At 48.7% G+C, this 23,205-nt stretch overlaps 2 protein-coding genes across 3 annotated transcripts in view; one reads left to right on the top strand and one right to left on the bottom strand.

Moving 5' to 3' along the window:
* Positions 1 to 1,629: 1,629 nt before the first annotated feature.
* On the top strand, positions 1,630 to 5,735 carry GPR174 (G protein-coupled receptor 174). Of its 2 annotated transcripts, none has more exons than XM_008642295.2 (2): positions 1,630 to 1,670; positions 4,297 to 5,735. In XM_008642295.2, exon 2 carries the CDS (start codon positions 4,676 to 4,678, stop codon positions 5,648 to 5,650), a length of 975 nt encoding a protein of 324 aa, XP_008640517.1. In that variant the 5' UTR covers positions 1,630 to 1,670; positions 4,297 to 4,675; the 3' UTR covers positions 5,651 to 5,735. The 2 variants fall into 2 exon arrangements, with proteins under 2 accessions (XP_008640517.1, XP_017598211.1); XM_017742722.1 differs by lacking the exon at positions 1,630 to 1,670 and adding an exon at positions 3,401 to 4,075.
* Positions 5,736 to 15,664: 9,929 nt separating this feature from the next.
* The window catches only part of ITM2A (integral membrane protein 2A), a 39,872-nt gene continuing 32,331 nt past the window's right edge, over positions 15,665 to 23,205 (bottom strand). The window contains exons 2-6 of the mRNA XM_008642284.2: positions 21,607 to 21,761; positions 21,201 to 21,389; positions 20,025 to 20,135; positions 18,785 to 18,935; positions 15,665 to 16,746 (exon numbers count right to left, since the gene is read on the bottom strand). Of these exons, the coding sequence (XP_008640506.1) occupies positions 16,658 to 16,746; positions 18,785 to 18,935; positions 20,025 to 20,135; positions 21,201 to 21,389; positions 21,607 to 21,761 (695 nt within the window). The 3' untranslated portion in view covers positions 15,665 to 16,657. The remainder of the gene's footprint in view (positions 16,747 to 18,784; positions 18,936 to 20,024; positions 20,136 to 21,200; positions 21,390 to 21,606; positions 21,762 to 23,205) is intronic.

The following is a 23,205-nucleotide window of genomic DNA, read 5'->3' as shown; positions in this document are numbered from 1 at the left end:
GTAAAACCGCAAAAAGAGAAGGAAAGCGGGCGATGCCAGGCAGGATCCGGGGCAGGGACACCCCGAAGCGGTGCCGCGGGCCCCGCCGTGCCCGTCCCGCTCCCCACGGCGCAGCCGCTCCCCGCAGTTGCGCTTTTGCTTTGCGCGGCGAGGGAGGGACCCGCCGGGGGACCTGCTGCAGCCCCGCGGGGACACACGGCAGCAGCCCCCGGGACACCAAAGGTAGGGCTGATCTCCTCCGTCCCGGCCACCTTCGGCTCTGGCCGGGCGGGTTAAATTGGGCTTTTTTCGATTGTTGTGCCGTAGATTTGGCGCGGCTCCTCCGGGAGTGCTGAGAGGGGATGGGACAGCCCGGGGACAGCCAGGGGGGTCCTGCCTTCACCACAGACCTGGTGCGACTCCCAGAGTAAAAGGGTAGAAGGGAGGCGATTCAGAGTCAGCCCAGCTATAGGTAAGGAGCTAATAGTTCATTTATTGAAGAGCTCCTGTGTGTGCCCGTGGGACGCTCTGAGCATCTGAGGGAGAGGAGGGGGATGGCTGGAGCTAAAACACCCAGCCTTGAAGATTGAAACTGTGTTTTCTGCTACCATTGTGTGAGCAGCTGAATGTAAGGATCAACCCCAACTCCAGCGATTCTCAGCCTCTGGAAACCCAGCACTACCTGGGATGGGACTCGACTGTAAGGGGCCTCTGAGGCCACACAGCCCCATCCCCCCAGCACAGGGATAACTGACCCAATTCCCACGGCTCCGGGTTTTCCTTGGGTTTGTCTCCCTCTATTTGTCCCACGAGTTTTCCCAAGTGGCCTGTTCCTCACAAGTGGCACCACGCTGATTTTCCACGGGCCAATTTCCATCTAATTACAATAAGCAGGGAGGAAGAGGACTGGGTTATCACAGCACAGGGGCACGGCTGTGCATCCCTGGGGGGCATGTGCTGAGGGTTTGAGGGGATAACTCACGACTTTGGTGCCAGGAACATCTTCCAGGGACATCAGGGTTTGCCAGGAAGGGAGAAGGACGGTGGGGGATTAGGCTGACACACAGCACTGCTGCTCCAGGTTATTTTCCCTTCTTAACCAGGATAAATATTAACAAAGGAGGACAAGAGCTTTTGCAAAGGATTAAAAGGCAAAAGCAGAGTATTTCACATGGCATTAAACCAGAGCATTTATCTTTTTCCGGCATATTCTTGGAATTCAGTTAGCACAGCAAGGGGCAACCTCGCTCCTATGGAGAAAGATCTAAATCCCAAATATCTACCAGGAAACTACTTCATGGCAGAGAAGCCTCTTCCTCTGTCATTTGTTAACAGAACAAAAAGCCAACCCCATGCAACATTCAGTTTCTGGTTTTATCACTTCTATTTTCAGTTCATACTTTGTAAATTCTACTTCCTGCCAAAGCAGGACAGCAGCACTTCAGGTGAGCCAGAGAACAGAGTGGGCACTGGGAGAAGCCCAGCCCACCCCTGGGCCAGCTGTCCCCTCCCCACAGGGCCCCTTTGGAGGGACAGAGCCACCCTCACCCCACCTCCACTCACACAGGAAACTGAATTTCCATTTGATGTTTCCCTGGTGCATGTTCTGCTTTTATTTTAGGTTGTGGAGGAGAAGAAGGGAAAACACAAGAGAGGCAGCAGGCAAAACCCAGCCCAGCTCCCTCAGGAGGGTAAGTGAGCAGGGAACACCAGGGTGCTGCTGCTGTGCCCCAGCCACCGGTTTTATGTGTTCTTAAAATACCCCCCACACTGAACACTGGGAGCCTGAGCACCCCCAGCTCACCTGGGCCAGCAGCAAGAGCAGGGCTTGGTGGAGGATCCATCCAGGCTGGTCCCTCACTGGCTCTGGGGAGGAGCAGGAGGTGCTGGCAGATCCCAGCTCTGAGAGGGCTCCAGGCACGAGGCTGCAGGAGGGACAGCACCCACAAACCGAGCCCAGCCAGGAGCTGCTTTCAAACCCTCTTCCCCGCAGCTGGGTTTAGGAGCTGCTGTGGGTTAAACTCCCCAGGATTTGCTAAGGAGGATCCACATTGGCCTGGACACCTCTAACCAGCCTCAGGCGAGGAGCCTGAGCTCCGCTGAGGGTGTGGGAGCAGCCCCTCATCCTGGTCACAGGTGGGCTCTGTCCCACACCCCCGGCTCCTGAGGGGGCTTTCACGGAGCAGAGGGATACACGGCTGCCCTCCAGCACACGGAAAATGCTTTACCCAGGATGTGTCCAGCTCTCACCAGCTGATTTTAGGCTGGCTGCAACCCTTACCTGCTGTTCCGGCTCATTATGCACAAATCTTCATCCAGTGCCCCAGCATGGCTGATTTGGGGGGTACCCATGGAAAAATCAGGGGGAAAAGCTGCTCAGGGGAAGAAGGAGGCTGTGCCTGTGGGGAGTCTCTCACCCACCCCCTCGCAGTGAGGGGAAGCCAGCACAGAGCATGAAAACCCAAATTTCCTCTTTCTGGAGATTTTTTTAGCATCCTGCTGGTTTTTTACACAGCACATGGGGCTGAACTCTGTGATGTTGCTGCTTGGAATTTCCAAAGCACCGTTTCTCACACTGCTGTGTTTTTACACCCCCTCCCCAGCTCCAAGGGTGCCTCTGGGTGCCCAGGCTGAGCCCCCTCACTGCTCCTCACCTTCAGCTGGGCCTTGGGGACCCCTCGTGCCACAGGGAGAGGAAGAAAGTGCTGCAAGTGCCTCCCTGCCCCAGGGCCTGGCTGGAGGGAGCAGGGAATGGAGTTCCAGCAAAGCTGCTGTGCAGTGGGGATGGGGAAGGGCAGGAGCTGGGGGGCAGCAGGAAAAATAAGATGTGCACATGTGGAAGGGCTGAGGCTGCACCTTGTCCTTCCCCTTGTGTGTGCCATGGTCCAGAGATGGAGTTGAGGGGGGTTTTCCCACGTGGGAATGCGGCCGGAGGAAAAGGAGCATGATTGAGTCTTCCTGAGTGGGTGACAGGAGCCCCTGCCAACAGGAGAGGAAAGACAAGCTAGTAGAAATTAATAAGAAAAATTACTAAAATAAAAAATATGATAAATTGTCACTTCTGAAGCATAACAGGATCATTTCACAAGCCATTTTACTCCACTGGTTGGGTTAGATGCTCCCTCTCTAGAAGGAAGGAAGAAAGACATCTCAGTTTCCTTGGCGAGTGAAAATACAAAAGTAGACATGTTTCCTTTTGTAGCAGATTTTCTGTTTCCACTCAAAACTACTTCAAAGTTTCAGTGCCAGCACGTGTTGAACACCATTAATAAGTGTTCACATTTTGTACCTCAGCACTGGAAAAAAAAACCAGCAGGGACTGCAGCAGATGTCACTTTATCTTTAAAATTAAAATTTAAAAAATTAAATTAAAAAAATTAAATTTAAAAAATTGAAACGTTTTAAATCAAGTAAATGTGCCTTTGGCATCTGGGATGGTACCTATGAACTTCTCCCACTTTGAGCTGGAGGATAATCCTTCATGTGGAAGCCAAAGAAAAACCTGAGAGGGTCTGGGAAGAGATCTGAATTTCCTCTAGATTTATCAGGTCTGGCTGAGGTTTTTGTGTCTGACACATTCAGATAACATCACCTGTTTGGCCTGCAAACAATTTAAAATAAAATCCACCTCCAGCCTCCTTAGTACTGGTTCTGGTATTACCAACAGCCGCAGACGTGCACAGTGGGTAAGGACAGGCTTAGAAAAAGCAGCTGTGAGAAACTCGAATTGGATGAAATGCAGGGTAGTTCTGCAAAGGATGGTTCATGTCCTATTTATAAAAGCAAAATCAAAAAGTTGACCCTGGTTTGGTGAAAGCCACTGACCTGGGACTTCCACCCACAGTGAGGCAGCGGCGGTGGCTGCAGCGGGACAAAGGTTTGGGTGCGCATGTGTTACACGAGCACATTTCCTTCTGTCATCTGCAGCTGGGGAGGGCAGGAACCTCCAGAGGGCTTTCCCAGGAAGCCAGGGGATGTTCCCCTCAGGAGTTTGTGGGAAGTGAGAGTATCCCCAGCGAGGGAGGTGGGTCCAGCGCTCACCGGAGCATCTCAGCACTGACCACGTGCTTGGACACAGGAAGAGCAATGCCCCCAGGTTTGTAGCACAAAATGAACACAATTTCTATTTATTGGTGGTTTTGCATCTCCACTGGACAGGGCATGGTGCTTGCTGGGCAGCAGAAGAGCTGATCAGCACCAAAGCCACACAGGTTTCTGCTGGAGAGATGCTCCAGCTCCTTCCAGTTCTCCCATAACTCTTGCTCTGTTCCACCCCATCTCCCAACAATGCTCCAACTGCACCTTTCTGTCTTCCAGCTGCGGGGCTGCGTCAGTTGTTGAACCCTTGTGCTGAGAGAAGAGGCTGAAATGCCACCCAAAAGGTGACAGAGACAGCTCCGGTGAGGAAGTGTCCACTCGGGCACAGGGCGATGCTTTTCCCAGTGTGGATCCCTCCTGCTCATCCTGCAAGTGACCCCAGCGAGCTCTGACCCAGAGCATGAGCAGGGCACGAGGGCAGGACTTGAATTAACTCCCCCCACGCCAAAGCCCCCCACGATGAGCCGGTGAGCAGAGCCTCCCACAGGGATTCCAGGGCTGGACTGTTCCCTTTGGATCCTGAGGCCACCCTGGCTGCAGGACAGGCGGGATGGACGTGTTATGATGCTGGGGCTGAGCACGGAGCTGGAGAACAACCATGAGCAACAGCTCCAATTGCAGTGAGACAGACCTCAAGGCCTACTACGCTGTCACCTACACCGTGATCCTGATCCCTGGGCTCATCGGGAACACCCTGGCCTTGTGGGTCTTCTATGGATACATGAAAGAGACTAAAAGGGCCGTGATATTTATGATCAATTTAGCCATTGCTGACTTATCACAGGTGCTGTCCTTGCCCCTGAGGATTTTTTACTACCTGACGGGCACGTGGGAGTTCGGAGGAGGCCTCTGCATGCTCTGCTTCTACCTGAAGTACGTCAATATGTACGCCAGCATCTACTTCTTGGTGTGCATCAGCGTGAGGAGGTACCTGTTCCTCATGCACCCCTTCAAATTCAGCGACTGCAGGCGTATCTGCGATGTCTACATCAGCATCGTGGGCTGGGTCGTGGTCTGTGTGGGCTGCCTGCCTTTCCCACTCCTCAGGCTGCACCAGGATGATAAAAACACCTGTTTCGTGGATCTTCCCATCAAGAAACTTGACCTCCCCACCTCCATCACACTGATGACCTTAGGGGAGTTGGTGGGGTTTGTGACCCCCCTGCTCATCATCCTGTACTGCTCCTGGAAGACAGTCTTATCACTAAAGGAGAGGAACTCTGCTTCTCGGGACCTGGGAGAGAAGAAAAAGGCTTTAAAGATGATCCTCACCTGCGCCCTGGTGTTCCTGATTTGCTTTGCACCTTATCACATCAGCTTCCCACTGGATTTCTTTGTAAAAACCAGGCAGATCCAGGAGGGCTGCGTGCAGATCTCGGTGTTCCACGCTGTGGCTTTGTGCCTGGCCAGCCTCAACTCCTGCGTGGATCCCGTCATCTACTACTTCACCACGGATGAGTTCAGGAGACGCCTCTCCAGGCAGGATCTGCAGGACAGCATCCAGCTCCAGCCCCTCAGCTACGGCAGGAAGCACTCCAGGGATGTGCTCGGGGAGGACACCATGGAATACTAGAGCTGCCCTTCCCAAACAGCTGCCAGCACTCCCAATATTCATTAAATTTTGGCCTTTGCCACAATTTTTTCCCTCAGGACGCTGCAAACAACAACTCAAACTTCTGCTTTCAGTGAGGGTTGGAATAAACAAACAACACCCCCCCAAAAAACCCCAAACCTGACCAAAAATGTGTTGATTTAATACTTCAGTTGCAAATTTTCACTGAATACAAACAGGAGCATTTCTATTCCTCAGCTGGGCAGCAGGAGGTCACGGACCCATGGCAGAGGTGACACCGTGCCCCACCGTGACCCATGGCATCACCCAGCCATGCCCTGATCAGCAAGAAACAGCAAAGATTCCAGGTCTTGCTGTGCAGAAAGAATTTGATCCTAAAAAGTACTGGATGCCACAATATTCTGTTTCTGAAGCACAAGACAATCCAGCAGAGACTGCTTCTCCAGAAAGTGCCCAGAGCCTGCTCCAGCCACGCTGAGCACGGAGTGAGGAGCAGAAGGTTCTTCCCATTTAAATAATTAATGAAGCCTCATTTTGGGGTGCAGCAAATGCCATCACCCCAAATCACACAGTCAGTGAAGCTTCCACACACTATTTTTGTGCCATCAGTTCCCACTTCTGTATGGAAAGAAGGGTTGGAGCCATGCCATGAGTATTGAACCATGGGGTTGTGAATTTTGAACCACGGGGTTGTGGATTTTGAACCATGGGGTTTTGCATGGAGGGTATTTATTCAAGCCAGGTGTCCATCAAGCCTTTCAGGTCCTCTTTTCACCAAAAACGGAGCAAATTATTTCCCTTTTGCTGATAACTGACCTACAGCCATCACATCCACTCCTCATCAACAGCAGCAGGATTCAAACAGAGGATCCAAACTTTTCCGAAGTTTGCTGTAATGGGAACTCCCTGGAAGCAGAGTCAAAGGTGCCACAAGAGATTTTTAAGAAAGGCTCAAATATGGATGTATTTTTAATAACATTTGCTTTAAATTCAAACCACGGAACCTTCGGGCTTGACTTTAGTATTTCGTTTGCACCTTCTTGTAAAATGCTATTTTTCTGTGAACATTGGAAACGTTACATTTGGAAGCGTAAAATACTGTGACAGTATTGTTTTTTATTTATGCAAATGTTGTTTTATAATTTATATAAGGGACATACACATTGTAGGAAAATGATGTGAAGGTGATGTTCCTGTCAGAACACAGGAAGTTTTCTTTTTCTTTTCAAAAACTCTTTCACATAATAAAAGAAAACTCCACCACCTCTTCCCTACAGGAATCTGAGCCGGTGCCTGATGGCTGAGCAAGCACTGGTAATTCATGGAAACCACGAAGCACATGCAGAGTGATGAAAAAAAATATTTATTTTTATATTTCCTGTTGTATATAATAAAATAATAATTTCTAAAAAATGTTTTTTAAATGTAATTCATGGTTCCTTCTCCCCCCTGCATCACCAATACACACGAACATGTGGCAGCACCTGGATTTGATGCCTCTTGAGCACCTGCAGAACATTTTAGATGCTTTTCTGAAATGACTTTACCCTTCTTCTTGCACTGGCGAGAAAAGCCAAGGGACAGGTTTCCCAAGATAATGGGAATTCCTCCAGCTGCAAGAATCCAGCCCATCGCTGTCCTTTTTGGCCCCCGTGGGAGGGGAGCAGGGTGGCCCTGTCCAACCCCCCCAGAGTCACTTCTAGTTCCTGAGGGGAAAAAGCTGTTATGTAAAGTGGTGTCAGAAGTTCAGAAATCGTTCAATGAGAGAAACCTCAGGCAGCTGAAGTTTTCCACCCAGAAAATCTCGTGGGTGCAGCAGCGCCTTCCCCTCCTGCCACGGCAACGGGGCTTATTCAAATGAGCATTAATTATCTCTTTTTACGGGAAGTTGATGCAATGGCCGGGGTTGGTGACACGAGACAAATTCAGGGGACACCGCCCTGCCCTCCCCCAGGGCACCTCTGCTCCAGGTGGGATCTGCTGGGGCCACACTGAGGTCTCACAAACCCCTGGTGATGCTGCTACCAACACCTGGAGAATCAAGATACTCCTCAGATTACCAGGAGGTGGATTTTCATGACATGCGTATTTTTTCCATGCCTCTGTATTTTCAGTGTCTCAGGATCCACAAGCTGGACTCAGTGATCCTTGGGAGTCCCTTCCAACTCAGAATATTCTGTGAATCGCTAAAATAATCTGAGTAATCTGGTCTGCAGCACTGGAATGGGAACCTATGAATGAGAATGTAACCGAGAATAAAAAACCCCAAACCCCAAAATATCCCCTTTATTCTGCAGGAAGGGTTTCCTTTGGTCGCAGCCCTCCCCCAGGGCGTTGTTATCACCGAGCAGCAAAGCACTGAGCTCTCTGCCAGTGCCCTCACCGGGCTGGCTCTGCGCTGAAGTGACAAGCGGCTTTTGGGCACAGAACCAGGTTTAATTCGTGCTGGGCCAAAAGGAAAGCCATTGTGGCAAGGGCGCAGCCTCAGGGGTGGTTTGAGGGATGCCCGGGGAGCTCGAGCTGTTCAGAAGCAGCAGAGAGTGCTCTGGGAGGCACAAGGTGCGTGAGGGCGGCAGGGTCAGGGGGAAGCAGAGCTCTGGGTCTGCTCCGACCCTGCCCCGCCCCTGCCCCGCTCCCATCGCCCGCCCCACGCTCCCAGCCCAGCACCAGCTGCACAACCTCCCACCGCCCTCGGGCACCGCCTCCTCCCCGGCCGCCGTCCCCGTGAGGAGAGACACAGCTTTTTGGGGCTTTTTGGGAGCGTGCTGAGGCTCAGCGCTGCCCCTGCACGGGAGGCTGGCACGGACAGCGGCGAGCGCAGCCCGCTGGGATCAGAGCCCACCCCCTGCCTGGCCACCAGCCTGAGCCCCCGGTGATCCCCGAGCTCTGGGGCTCATGAATTCCCTGGTTTCGTTCCATGTCGTTGCTGCTCTGAGCCATCCCACGACGGCACCTTTGGGTGTCCCTCCCTCCTGCTTCCCTTTTCACCTCCTCTGCGGGATTTGTGCCCCAGCCTCGGGGGAGGGGACACCCCACAATGCTCAGAATCCCCAGCCACTCCTGCCCCCGAGCTGGGAGCGGGGCCACGTGTCCTCCAACATTTCCAGTGCCCTCTGCATCCTCTGCCATCACCACGAGCCATCTGTGGAATCCCAAAGATCTCCTTTCACCATGAAAGGGGCTGATTTACAGCTTCTCTTACCAAAGCAGACTTTTTGTCCCCTCACACATCTTTTACCAGCACTGTTTTATTTGCTGTTTTGTCACATGGTTGCTCAACATCCTGAGCAGAGTCCCCGTTTCTCTGTAACTCTGTAACTCGTTAGGTTTTCCTGCTGGGGTTAAGGCAGCTTTGGCACGTTTTACTGCACTGCTTACTTCCTTTTCACTTTGCTGTTAAACGTGAGCCTCAGCCCCAGCTCGTTGGGTGTAAATAAACACACAGAGCACCCCTGGCACTGCTGGACTCTGCTCCTCAGATCTCAATAACCAAAAACAACCTCCAGAGAGTGACCCAAATATGAGCCCACCCCATCGAATACAAAAACAAAAAGCTGAAATCTTCTCAGAGATGTTTTGATAAAGACCATGACCAAAAATAAGCCAGACCCATCAGGGCAGTGCCTGGTTCATGCTGCCAGTTACATCAGGGCAGAGGAGCTGCAGCCTTTGGGGTGATAAACTCTGAGAATTTGATCTACATGATCAACAGCTGTGGCCAAAAATCTGATTTAGAAAAAAAGATTTGGTTATGTAAAGCCATGAGAACAAAATAACGGTGATAAAATGTAGTAATGTCACTGCCTCAGAGGGGAAGGCCTGGTTCTGGTTCCTGCTTCCAGCTCTGTTCCTGCACCTTAGGTCAGACCAAGCCAGTCAGGGCCAGTGTTTGGTCTGGGCTCCGCAGAGGTGCCACCATGAGGTTAAAGGGAGGGGGAGACTGAAGATCCTTGGAGGTCAGGTACCTCCATGGTCACCACATGGTAGAGCTCCAATCGTCAAGATGATCATTTTTGATGCCATTTTGCTCAAGTTTCCTTCTACTCCCATTTTTTCCCCCCTGAATTCAGAGAAGAAAATGAAAAGCCCAAGCAACCAGCAAAGGCAGGATGAACACAATGACATAATCGAGTGCCATAAGGAATTGTGAGCATAAACCACTCTTAACTCATCTCCCATTTTCCCAGTGGCCCAACAGTGCTGTGAAAAGGGAATATCTTGGTGAGGCTCATGGAGGTCATGGCTTTTACCACCCACAATGTGCAGCTTTGCCTCCGCACTTGTGCTCCCACAGGTCCTAAGGGAAAAAACTTATTTTAAAGATTTTAACCCACCCAAACTCTGGTTTTGGCTGACTTGTTTCCCTCATGTGCTGTCAGATCAGCAGTCCTGTGATCAGTGCCATTATCTGCGACAAATCCACAGTCACAGGACACTGGATATTAAAGGGCACGCAAAAGTCGGCACAGCTCCAGAGAAAGTTCCCAGGAGACCTGAGTGAAACAGAAGCTGAAACTCAGAGAGCTCTGAGGTTCTGGTTGAATGAGAAGTTTCTTATTTAAGTGAATCAACACAAACCATCCAAGCCCACAGCCCAGCCTGTTCCTGCTGCTTAACAGCCTAAAAATCCTAAAGCGGCACCATCCCAAACCCAAAAAGGACAGCAGCACTGGCAACGTTGGTGTCATGCTGCTCTTTGAGTTCCTTCACCCAAAATTTCTCCCTCTGGGCTCATCTGCCCCAGCCCATGAGTCTCTCATGGAACTTCAAATCCCTGGTGAGATCTGGTTCAAATCATCACCGTGCTCTGCCATAAATCCCAGCTCTGCAGCGAGGACACATCTTGCCTTCGAGCACAAGAGGGTTCTGGTTGGTTTTTTCAAAGAAAATATAAATGAAAACACAAAAACTCAAGAAAATAAAATGATATGAAGAAAGCAGAACGAAGAGTTTTGTGGAGGGACACCGTCAGCTGCACTGAGAAACAACAAATACTGGGAGTCTGCAAAAGGATAAATGCCTATGTTATCCAATACATCTGCAAATGGGATATTTATTGGAGAAACACAAAGTGTTCCTGGTCCAGGAACCTGGTTGAGTGGGAGGTAAACTGGCAGGGGGGTTGGAACTAGATGGGCTTTAAGGTTCCTTCCAACCCAAACCATTCTGGGATTCTAAAGGCTGGGAAGATCTGGAGCTCACTTTTTACTCAGACAGCCACAAATCAAAGGTCTTGATCCAGGGGGAAAACAGAGCCAGCAGGCAGCAATCCTGGGGCAAGCTGTGCTCAGCCACCTCCACCAGTGCAGCCTCACCACGGCAAACCCTTGGAGATGGGCGGGAAGAGAAGGAGCCGTGGCTCTGGAGCATCCTCCAGGGATCCAGCAGTGCCCTGCGACTCCTCACGGGAGCGGTGAGGGGAGCAAGAGGACTCGTCCCCACAGGAAGGCAGCTCACAGTGAGGCACAGATGGATCTGATAAGCACAGAGCCTTCCTGTGCCCCGGGGCTGCTCATGGGTGAGAAGTAGCAGCAGCTCCGCTCACCACGGAAGTGTCAGCCCTGGGTTGTGTGAAAGTCTGATCCTCCTGCCTGTTTGGGGTTTTTTTGTCATGATATGAGGCAAAGCTGTAACTGCTTCCAGCTTTAGGCTGGGTGACAATGCACACTGGTAAAGGAAGTGTGGTCTGAAGTGGGGCTTCTACATCACTCTTATTTTAAAAAAAAGTAAGGCTTAATTAGGGAAAAGGGCTGAGAACATATGACAAAAGCTATGATTCCCAAGGGCAGAGAATCCAAAGTAGTGAATTACTTATCACCAAGTGACCACTGAGATCATCAACCCACAGAGCCACACACCCTCCACAGCCCTTCCCTCCCAAGGGATTTTGGGGCACCAGGTGGAAGGCGTAGGTTTATCCACAGAACCATGGAATGGCTTGGGTGGGAAGGGACCTTTAAGGTAATCTCATTCCACTGCCATGAGCAGGGACACCTTCCACTAGCCCAGGTTGCTCCAAACCCATCCAACCTGGCTTTGGACACTGCCAGGGATCCAGGGGCAGCCACAGCTTCTCTGGGCACCCTGTGCCAGGGCCTCCCCACCCTCACAGGGAAGGATTTCTTCTCAATATCCCTCTTAAACCTTCTCCATGCATGGATCTGTTTGTGATGAATCCCACATGCTGACACTCTCATTCCAGAATAAAAGCACTGGGTTCCACACCAACAAGGGATTTGGTCTGTAGGAAGGAAGTTCCATGTTCCAGAATCAGGTGTCCACCCATGGATTTAGCCCACAACAGCTTCGAACATCAACAAGCCCTAAAATGGAACAGCAGCTCAGGAGAACCCAAACATTTCTGCAAGACACAAACCACCATCCACAGTGAGAATGAGCCTGCAGACAGGAAACTCACTTTTGCATCCGTTCAGGTAGAATTCAGGGCTGTCACAGCACAAAAAGAGAGAATACCCATTTAAGTAAACAGAATAGTTGAACTACAAGAAATAATTTCCTTGGGAGGTGGAGTGGTGGGTAGAAAGCCTCTAATTACTCTCAAGACAGGAAATACACCCATCCTATTGCCTAGGTAATAACACAAATATATACTCATAATGAAGAAATAATGTTAATGCAATAATGTCACTGTAATTATCCGTATCGTAATTATTTTGGTGGCAGCCTGGAACCTTCAATCAGTGCTGGCATTTGGGTTCTGTGCCACAGCTGGCAGCAGAGCCATCCCCCACCCGGCCTGGAATGAGGACAGGCAAAGCAGCTTTAATCCCTCCAAGCCTGACCTCGAGCTCAGCCCTCCCAGGGGGGTAATTCACATACGAAGTGGAGGGTTTGGGGGCTGCACCCCATTTATCTGGTCCTGCACAGCTCTGCTGAGGCCCCACCTGCAGTGCTGTGTCCAGTGCTGGTGTCCCCAACATCAGAAGGACAGGGAGCTGCTGGAATGAGTCCAGAGGAGGCCAAGTTGTTAAGCGGACTGCAGCACGTCCCCTGTGGAGACAGGCTGGGAGAGCTGGGGCTGCTCAGCCTACAGAAAAGAAGGTTCTGGAGGAAGAGACCTTCCAGTGTCTGAGGGACTACAAGGAGGCTGGAGAGGGACTGTTCATCAGGAAGTAGTGACAGGACACTGTTGGGTTCAAACTGAGAGATGGGAAATTCAGATATACCGAAGAAATTCCTCCCTGGCACAGGGTGCCCAGAGCAGCTGTGGCTGCCCCTGGATCCCTGGAAGTGTCCAAGGCCAGGTTGGACGGGGCTTGGAGCAACCTGGGATAGGGAAGATGTCCCTGCCCATGGCAGGGGGTGGCACTGGATGGGCTTTAAGGTCCCTTGCAACCCAAACATCCTGGGATTCTGGGACACGAGTTCTCCTCAGGGCCGGGCTGTTCAGTGCTGAGATTTCAGCCATCACTGACCCCAGACTCTGCTGAGCACAGCTGGATTTTGGGGAGTTTTCCTGAGAACTAATCAAGTCCACAGGAGCCAGCCCAGTCTTGCTGGAGTCCCAGCAGGCTCTTTGCTCCCCAGACCCCTGCACAGACCCTGGGAGTGCTGCTGTGGGTGGGAGGTGACAGTTTCTCACTGCCACACGGAGCACAGCCGTGCTGCAACAGGCTGCAGCACAGAGCTGAGCTTACGGCCAGAAAAGCCTGGTTTAGACAAGCAGTTTATCAGGTCTGAGGTGCTAAAGCTCCTTTTCATACCAGCCTGAGGCCTCAGGGGGTTTTTCAAAGGTCTCCACACTCCCCCTATTTTTTTTTCTCCAGCTCTTCACCTCAAGATATTTATATATGCAAAGAAGTTCAATTTTTATAGATTTTTATCAACAGTAAGGCTGGAGGAGACTGAAGTTCTAATTTAGACTATTACATACTCTAATGGAAGAGTCTGTCACCACAGCCACCCACACCTCAGCAGTCACACAGAGCAGCAGGTTCTGTAAGGGCAACAGCATCTCCTCCGAGAACCAAAACCAACTGTGTTCTTAATGATTTCTCATGTGCTTTTCTGGTTAGAAAAACCCCAAACGAACCCACATGTCATGCTGCAAGAGGAAATATCCAAAGCACTGCATTGCCAGCTTCACGCTGATAGAAGTATTTAAATTTTACATCTAATTTTTAATTTATAGGGTCAGAAAATGAACCTGCCAGCTCCCCCAACGAAGCAGTCCGAAGTGCCTGCAGAGATCCTGCTGGTTGTGCCATACCCACAGGATGCTTTTGCAGTAAACACAGATGTAAATGAAACTCTTACAGTAAATGAGTTTGCATTTGCATCCCGGCAGTGTCACGCCCTCAGTCACCACACCCATGCCTGCAGTACAGTTCTACTCAGATACTAACAGGGTTTTACACAGTTACAGCTCTATTATAAAAATGTTCCTTACTATAGACACAAACTAAGCCAAGACACGAAGCACCAGGTGGAGGAAGCTTTGATCAAACCATTTTTAGGTTTAATTTTGGTAAAATAGCTGAAAAACTGTCTGTTGGATGAACGCACCAAGTTTTGACCACTTACGCACACTTTACACCCAAGTGTTTGCTGCCTGTGCCATCTACTGGTGCAAAGGACTCCTCCAACTCGTGCTCCCTCCTGCTTCGACAGCCCAGCTGAACACAGCAGCTGCTCAAAGCCAAACACAGCATTAGAAGATCCCAGGAGTACCTGAAAATTCCAATATTTTGGCTTGGACAGCCCCAGCCTAAAACGCTTAGGGATAGGTAACAAGCCCAGCAGAGCACACGTGTGACCAAATCCAGCTCCCTGCTCACCTCAGAGCAGGTGAGAACAATCTGTTCCTGCTGTCCCTGGCTCCCTGCCTGGAACATCCAATAACATCTGAAAGAACTGACTTCACTTCGTTCCAAAGGTATAGAAAGTGTTCCAGCCCATGTGGAAGCAGGTCCAGCATTCCTGGCTGGAGGTGCATCCACTCCATGGACACTCTGAGCTGGAAAGAGCAACTCCTGGGGTTTCTTTTCCATATAATCACACCTCACTGCTACAAGCAGATGCTTCTTGCTCTCCACAACCAACACATCTCCAAGTCCTTCCGCTCAAGGTTATGAAAAGAACCCATCCTGGTTATCCTCCCATCCAATGCAGAGAAGCAGGAAATCAGCCCTTGTCCAAAGGCACAAAGTCTGGAGGAAAAACTTCCCAGCACAGCTGCTTCTCCCAGTAACACCCCGTGAGTGAAGGAAACCTGGCTCACAGTGACAGGAATCAGAGCTTTCTACAGCATTTTATTTCATTATACACTTCAATTTACTGAAATACTCTCCTACACACACTATTCTAGAGCCAAAGCTCTGGTTTTGGGACACATCCTTGGGGGAAGAGCTGTGTTAGTTTCTGTGCTAAAAGTCCTGTGTTCTCCTTTCTCCTGCAGTTTCCTGGGCAATGACAGAGCAGCAACTCCTACAGGCACCTCTCCCTCCCCACGGCTCTCTGTGCAGAAATCCTGCTGCTTTCCTTCCAGCTGCACAATCCCAGGCACTTTCCAGGAAAGCTACAAGGGTTCAGCAACACTTTAGCTCGGAGCCCCAGAAGTTTCAGGGCAGGACTTTCCTGTCTGAGCTTCCAGCAAAGCTCAGGGTCAGAGCTAAACATTCATTAACCTCTGCCTATCCCGATGTGCTGAACAGCCCCTCATTAACACCCATGAACAGCCTGGGACAGGCAAACCTTCAATCACACCCTCATCACCAGCAATATTCAAATGAATTGTAAATACATCCTGCCCTTGCAGTGAACACCCCCCGAGCTGCCCCTGGGGGATGCTGTTTGGAGAGAGCTGTCTGTTCTACCCTCTGTTCCTCGAGCTTGTCTGGCACCACAAAGCATTTCCACAGCACCAGAAGAGGAAGTTCAGCTTCACAAGCTCAAAAAGAAGTTAAGAGGGGTAAGAGAAGAGCACTGCACGACGCCTCAGGCCCACAGCATCACCCCCCTCACCTCTGAGCACCAGGAAATCACACAAACACCAAAGTTTTAGAGAAACATTTATTATAGGGTTGCAGAATTTATGCCAATATAAAGTCCCTTAATAAAACTCTCAGGTTTATCAACTGCAGGACACTAACTCTTCATTCTCTTTAGACTGCAGCTTTCCAAAAAAAGGGAACAATGCTCTGACTGCAGCAGTAATGCTACTTGCTCATAAAAAGTTGATCTAAAAAGTTTATATAAGCCCAAGTAGTTTAAGTTTACAACTACAGTCACGTTCACAAGTGAGCTATACCAGAACAGACCCTGGAAATAGGAAGTTACAGGATAAATCAAGTCATAACCAAAAATACTGACAAGCTTTAAGAGCAACTCTATCTGAATCTAACAACTAAATGCCACAAAACCAAACTAAGGGAGAAGAACTCAACGTAAGCTCAGGGAAGGTTCCAAATATACATACGAATTCAATACAGTAATTGCACAAAAAGAAATAGGGTAGTGTTAAAGGTTTCTGATCACTGAGCTTGGATTTTACATGCTGCACACATGGTCGTTAAAATAAACCTTTAATGAGCCAGATCAGGAAGGTTTCTGAGCCAGGATACGGAGTGCAGAGCTATTCTACAGAACTACACAAGATGTGCAAACCACAGATTATTAATATTAATCATTCTGTGAAAGTTAAGGTGAACATAACTGGTTCCAGCCAAGGAACTGGTTAACATTTTTATATATATATATTTTTCTGCCATTCCCAGATTACACTAAATCAAACACATTCAACAGATAAACTGATATTAGCTTTCTAAAAAAACCTTACTCAAATTTAAGTTTTACATGAGACAACTAAAAAGTTATACCAAGGATCAACGAAAGCTGAAATGGTGACTTTGTCTTCTGAAATACAAGCAATACACAGAAAATGCATAAGGCTTTTGATTATCACTGCACGGTTTAATTGCAGAAGTCGATGTCTAACGCTGACTTCTCCAAGAAGGTGTGACCTGGTCACCTCCCATCCGTCACCTTTCACTGCTGACAAATCTTTGTCTCAACCACGAAAGAGTTTTCAAAGTGTCTGATTGAGTGACAGTTCTCCGCTGCCCGTTTCTGCACACCTGGGGACGAGAGACGACAAGAGGCTGAGTGAAGAGCAAGCATTGCCAGCTTCCATCATTACAAGACACAATCATTCCGCACATTGTGTTTGTCCAGCCAGGAATTGCCACCAGAGCCTGCTATGGGCTTGTTTTCCATCCCAAATCCCTAGCCCAATGTGCATTTGCACAGGGTGTGCTCTGCAGAGCACTTCACCTTGGGAGGATTTACCTCACTCTAGTTCTTCCTAACACTACTGGAGTGATTTTTCTCTATTTCAGGACATGCCAGCACTGCGTCTGACCCAGGCAGTTTACTTGTATCAGCTGTGGCTCAGTAAGAGACAAGAACACAGCAGTCCTACCATCAAAGAGCTGCTCTCCTCAATCACTTCCATTTGCAGTAATTCAGAGAAGATTTAGTTTGTTTAATTAGAAGAGAATTGTTCAGAGTAAGCAAGAGAAGCACCACCTCTTTACCTAACCCCAGCAGGGCACTGCTTTGGTTTATTAACACCTAAAATCCCGGCTGTCCTTCAATTCAAAGGCATCAGGATGGAGGTGAAGTTTCCAATGCCCACCCAACAGGATAACCTGGGTTCCTCCTATGCCTCCAAGTTACAAGTCCAGGGAATTGCCACAGCACCTGAGGTCAGTTTAACAGATGAACACACAAACTCCACAAAAGCTGAGAGCCAAGGCAGCACCAGCAAAATGAGAAGAAATGAGAAGACTTTCCCAGAGAAGTTCCAGGAGTTTATCCATTGCAGTCTCATTTCTGTGACATGGCTCATACACTGTGTGCTAGAAATGAGGTGGGGAAGGCAAGGCAAGACTGGCCCCTGAACAATTTTCTCCTCACTTTGATTAGATTTCCCACCCTCTCCCCTCCACAGGCAAAGAGGGAGAGTTACAGCACAGCAGCTGTACCAGGAAGCATTTTCCATTTACCAGAATCCTTTTGTGCAAGTGCTCTGCAGGAATCTTTTGCTCTGCGGCAAAGATGTCAACAACGCGTTAGAGCAGGATGATTTCAGGGAACATCATAAACACTCTTCACAGGGCTGTCTACAGACACAGCAGCTGTCAATTTAGCCTTGTTCCCAAAATCATCCTCACAACAGCTCAGTCACACGCCTCTGCCTCCCATGAGGACAGCATTTAGCATTCCTTCATGTGCCCTACACAGAACCCCTTTGCTGCTCCCACAGAGGGAGCCTTCCTTCCATCCACAACAGGATGTTGTGTGCAGCAAGCAGCAGATGTGGCTCCTGATGCTGCAACTGGGCTGAGGAAACTCTTGCCTAAGAGCTTGGCAGCCAAACCAGAGCACAGAGTCCTGACAAACCAAACATTTGCATTCTGAAAGGCTCTAACTGACTAAGGGTTAGCTCGCTGTGTTTGGTGGGAGCAGCAAATATGAAATGCTTTCAGCTACACTGAAGCAAAACTCACAGCACCAGATTTCTGTCCCCCAGGCCTCGTCCCAGTAGGTCGGAGCACAGACACCTCAGCTCAGTCCCTGTCACAGAGTGGCAGGAGCACACAGGCAATAAAGAACCAGAGCTCAGCAGTTCCTCTGGAGTGTTCTTCCTCTTTCAGAGAGGAAGTCTGGGATGTCCGGAGCTCACTGTTCAATTACTTTTTTTTTCAGAGCAAGTAAAGCAGAAGAAAATGTTTTTATTTGGTGCTCCTGTAACCCAGTTTTAGATAGGACAGGGACAGAATGAGCTGTGCCTACAGAGACTCACATTATCTGATGGATTATATGGATTTTGGGGTCAAACTAACTTTTAAGTTCAACCAAAAGATAGAACAGAAACAGACTTAAATTTGGTTTGGGCATGTAGCCTGTAATTGTGTAACTGAAACTTTTTCAGCATGTTCAAATGACACTTCACATTCAGACATGAAGGGAGGGGAAATACCCAGCAGGATCTGGAGTAGCCTCAGCTTCTGCTGAGCACTCAGATTCCCAAGACTAAAAACTCCCCAGGTTTAAGTATTTACCCCTTCCCTAGTTAAACAATACCTTTGCTTTTTCCTGAGGGGAACTTACCCATGATTTGGTCTCTGCGCTGAAGCCTGAAGGTCTCTTTTCCCACACAGAGCTGGTAGATGAAGATGCCCAGATCAGACACGTTATCAATCTCCTCTGTAACCACCATCTCCTCACGCACCAGGTACGTCTGGGGCAGGTAAGAGCCAGTCTGGAAGAGACAAAACCTGCAGGTACAGACTGCTGCTTACCACTACATTTTACTCTTTGCTTTGGAAGGGATTCAAGCAGGAGAGTTCAGCCTTCCTGATTTTTAATACCAAGATATGCTGAGCTCAACCAGTTGCATACCAGGGAAGTTAAAAACTGACAGAGGCCATTTCAAACAGCTGCAGTTACATCCAAACAAAGCACAATTAACCTCAACTCTGCAAGCCTCACGTGAAGCAAATGTAAATAGAACCTGGTCAGGTTTATCGGTACACAAAATTTGCAGCTAAAAGAGAAACAAAGTATTGTGAAAGACTCCAGGTTTGAGGCAATGTATTTCTAATATAAAAAAGGCAGGCCAACCTACAAAAGGCTTCACCAGATGCTCCCAGCACTACTGAGACAGCTTCCTACCCCTCAACTCCTAAAACAGGGGCAGGGACATACACTTACAGCTTATCTTCATGGAGCTAAAAAAAATACTGCAACAAGCTAAACTAGACCAGTGGCCTCTAGAACCAGATGTAAGAGAGTCAATGATTTTTTTAAAAAGTCCATTTGACACATGACAGCCAAGTATTGCATTTAAGTGGGAAGCAGCAACAAGTTCTGTTAACTTGACCCACAAATCATCTTGGAAAAACACCAGTTTTAGTCACTGAAGAGTCAAATGCTTGTGGTGATCTCATAACTGCAGCGCCAATAACTGGGGAACAAGTTCACATTGTTCTTTTCAGCAAAACCCTCACGGGGCGACCGAGCTTGCTGGGAGTAACTCTCAGGTTTAGGCTTTCAATGATATTTGGAGCTTTATCAAATTCCTTTCTAACAGCTAAATTTAGCCTTATCTGCTGGTTGCTTTCAGCTCTCATAAAGCCAGGTATTAATAAGAGCATTAGGCATGAATCTACTCAACATAATATACACTGACAGCTGGCCTTAACTTCAGTGCAGTGACTGAGCTGGGGGATTATGGACTCTGATGGAGGGAGGACTGTTCTAGCAAGGGCCTGAAGTTCAGGAGCAGCACCCAGCACTCTTAGCAAAAGGCAGCCTGTCAGCAGAACCCAGCAGCAAAGCTCCCACGTACCGCCAGCTTGGCGAAGAGATCCATCAGATTCCTTGGAGGCATGACTATGGAAGTGTTCAGCGGGATCACGTAGCAGTTCCCCAGCTGCAGGTCGAGATATGCTGTCAAAAGCTGTTTTAAAAAAAGTTTTCAGTTAGTCAGGGAGCCTTCAATTAGCAGAACACAATTCTACCAGGAGCAAGGCAAGCTAAAATAGCTGGATATCACTCACAGCTACTACAGAAGTGATGCATTCAGGAACTGCTCCGTGTAAGAAATGAACTGTTACCACTTTGGTAAACCAAGCGGTTACAGCAATAGTTTAAAAAACTTTCGCAGATAAGAGAAAGCTGAATGGAAAAGCAGCTTCTGCCATAATTGTAAAGGAGTACAGTTTGTACTAACACAGAGGAAGTATTTGGGAGTATGATCTCATAACTGAAAAGGTCTAATTAAGCACAGTACAAACAAAAGGTATCCAGCTGCCAATAACAATCGTTCCCTTTAAATAGTTCTTCAGGAAAAGTATTAGTCCCTACAATAATCTCATCAGCATTGCCACTGAGCACAAGAACTGCAGCAACTAGAATTATCTGTTTATTCTATCTGCATTGCCAAGGCTGGATTTACAACCAACCTCTGAGAGCTTTTACAGCTGACTGAGGATAAATATTAACACTATCAACACAACTTTAATAAAAAAGTCAAATGAAAGCCATCCTCTCCTCTTCGCCTTACACAAACTCCATGCAACTACACAGCATTGTCAGGTTCCAAGTTTCAGCTGCTTGAAGTGATTTTTCAATGCCCTTCTCCAAGGCCCACACCTGTTTGCAATCCTACAATTTGCTGTGACATTGTGCTGCATCCTTAGCCCCTTAACACACATTTATGATGTTCTCCATTTACATGGGATTCTTGACCAAACAGCAAGAGGCACTTCCAGATATCCCACAGGTACCAGTAGAGTTGCACAGCACTGAGATGCATTTTTCTGGGAAACAACTCAGAGTTCCTACCCACAGTGACTGTACCACCACTGCAGTTAATCCCACTGTTACAGAGCTCACAGGGTCAGCTGTGTCACACTAAAACCCAAGCAGCACTCGCGCTGACAGCGAGCTTTAAAGCCCCGAGCGCAATCCCCCGAGCGGTGCGTGCCTGTCCCCGGTCCCGGCCGTGCCCCCGGACACTGACCCTGTCGAAGTCGTGCACGATGGCGGCGGGGTCGCTGTCGGAGAACTTGGGGACGGGCACATCGATGATGGCGATGTTGTCGTCCTCGCGGATGTCGGCCTCCTCGGCAATGGGCAGGAAGTACGGCTCCACCGCGCGCTCCCGGCCCTCGTTCTCAAAGTAGCACATCTCCCCACGGTACACCTTGTGCTGGGACATGAGCAAGGGCAGTTACCTCACAGCAAACCAGCTCTTAACACTGCATTTCTGTCTGCCGAGACTGAGCACAGCTCCGTCACACCCAAAAGACACACAATCTTCATGGCCCCGTGATCCTTCTTTCCCCTTCATCTTTCCAGTCTAGTGATAACCCATTTACACCTTTTTTAATCAATGCTGTTTAAATAAAAAAGAACTCTCACATTACCTTTGGCATGAAGTACTTGTAGATGCAGGCTCCACCCACAACAACCCCTGCCAAAATGAACGCCAGGCCCAGCAGAGTCAAGAGACATCTTCCAGATGAGTTTTCAGCCCTGTGTGTGGCAACTTCTGGGTCCTTTAAATAAAGAAAGGTGAGAACTTAGAAAGGGCAGCTGCTCTGAATTTAAAGTGCATTGTTATCAACTGCTTCACTTTGACCCACCATCTTCTACTTCTTCTAGGTGCAGGAATTACAAGTCAGCATCATAAAATAAGAAAACACTCACATGAAATGTTACTGCATCAGATTAAGATCAGTTTTCAAACAGCACCAAGAGTATTTTCTGAGTTAGAGGATGTTTTTCTAGACAAACCTTTGTCCAGGAACTATTTGAATTGTAAGAAAGTTAAATAACTGTAACAAAAGATACTGTGCTGCAGCCACGGTCTAGTACAAGAAAGCAGGATTTGTAGATCAAGGTCATTAAAGGTACACAGTGTCTTCAGGCCTTTTGGTAAAGCCTCTTTCCCCTCCTCCTCTCGCTATCACTTGCATTAACATTACTTTTCCTCCCAAAGCTGGATTAACAGAAGAAGCCAAGATGCAACTTTGTCTCTTGGCTGGGGAACAGACAACTGACACGAGTCACCAGGTTTTGGAACTTTTAATATGCACAAGCAAAGTCCATTATGAAAGAAAACCACTCGTCAGCTTAAACACAGCTTCCAATTATGCCAAATGAAAACAAGTCCCTGTGGCACATCCTACCCTGCAGCCTCAAAATAACCTCTCTCCTACCCAAATCCCAGGAAGTTTTGTTTCCAACAGCCTGAAACTTCCCTCTTTAGCTCAGCAGCTTGTTTTCCCCCACCCAGTGTTCTCTCAAACAAGGATGACTGCACCCAAAGGAAACTACTCTCAGGTAGGTGGCGAGTTGTGCAATCCTCACTGCAAAGGCAGAGGTGGTGTCTGAAAGGAAAGTTTAACCCTCCAGAGCTCCCACAGCATCTTCCCAGACTTCCAGCTGCAAGGCTCAGGCAAGCCAAGTGAAGAGAACAGCAAAAGTACTGTCAAATACTAAACAATCAGAAGAGACATTCCCTCCTGTAATCACACACTGGGCTTGAGTCTTTAAAAGGAAAAAACAAAACACAAAAACAACCACCAAACCCAAAATGTTTAGATAACCTCTATATTTGGTCAAGAAGGTCCCTTTAATGATTCCTGACTCCAGGATTTAATAGCTTGCTTTCAAGATCTGCTCTTTGTCCTGGTCAGGAAGGAAGAAAATTGGATTTCGCAGTAAAAGAGCTTTTCCTTTGAGGTGTTCCCAGAATCAGTGGCTGGGCTGGGCACAACAGCTTCCATGGCCTTTCTTTATTTGGGTCCTGCAGAACACAACACATTTAATGACCTGTGCTCCCAACAAGCGCCAGCATTATCACTGAGGTTGCACTATTTCCATGCTCAGCAAGATGCAGCAGCATAAAAGTCAAAGCCATCAGTTATGCAAGCACTGAAACAAACCCCAAGCTGTTTTGTGAAAGTCAATACTCCCACATTCCACTCGCGCATCCTCCAAACACAAAAATGTTGGTTCAG

This window comes from Corvus brachyrhynchos, unplaced genomic scaffold (genome assembly GCF_000691975.1).
Source record: "Corvus brachyrhynchos isolate BGI_N302 unplaced genomic scaffold, ASM69197v1 scaffold220, whole genome shotgun sequence".
NCBI lineage: Eukaryota > Metazoa > Chordata > Aves > Passeriformes > Corvidae > Corvus > Corvus brachyrhynchos.
The sequence above is the reverse complement of the archived record's forward strand: the minus strand, read 5'-3'. Positions and strand labels throughout refer to the sequence as shown.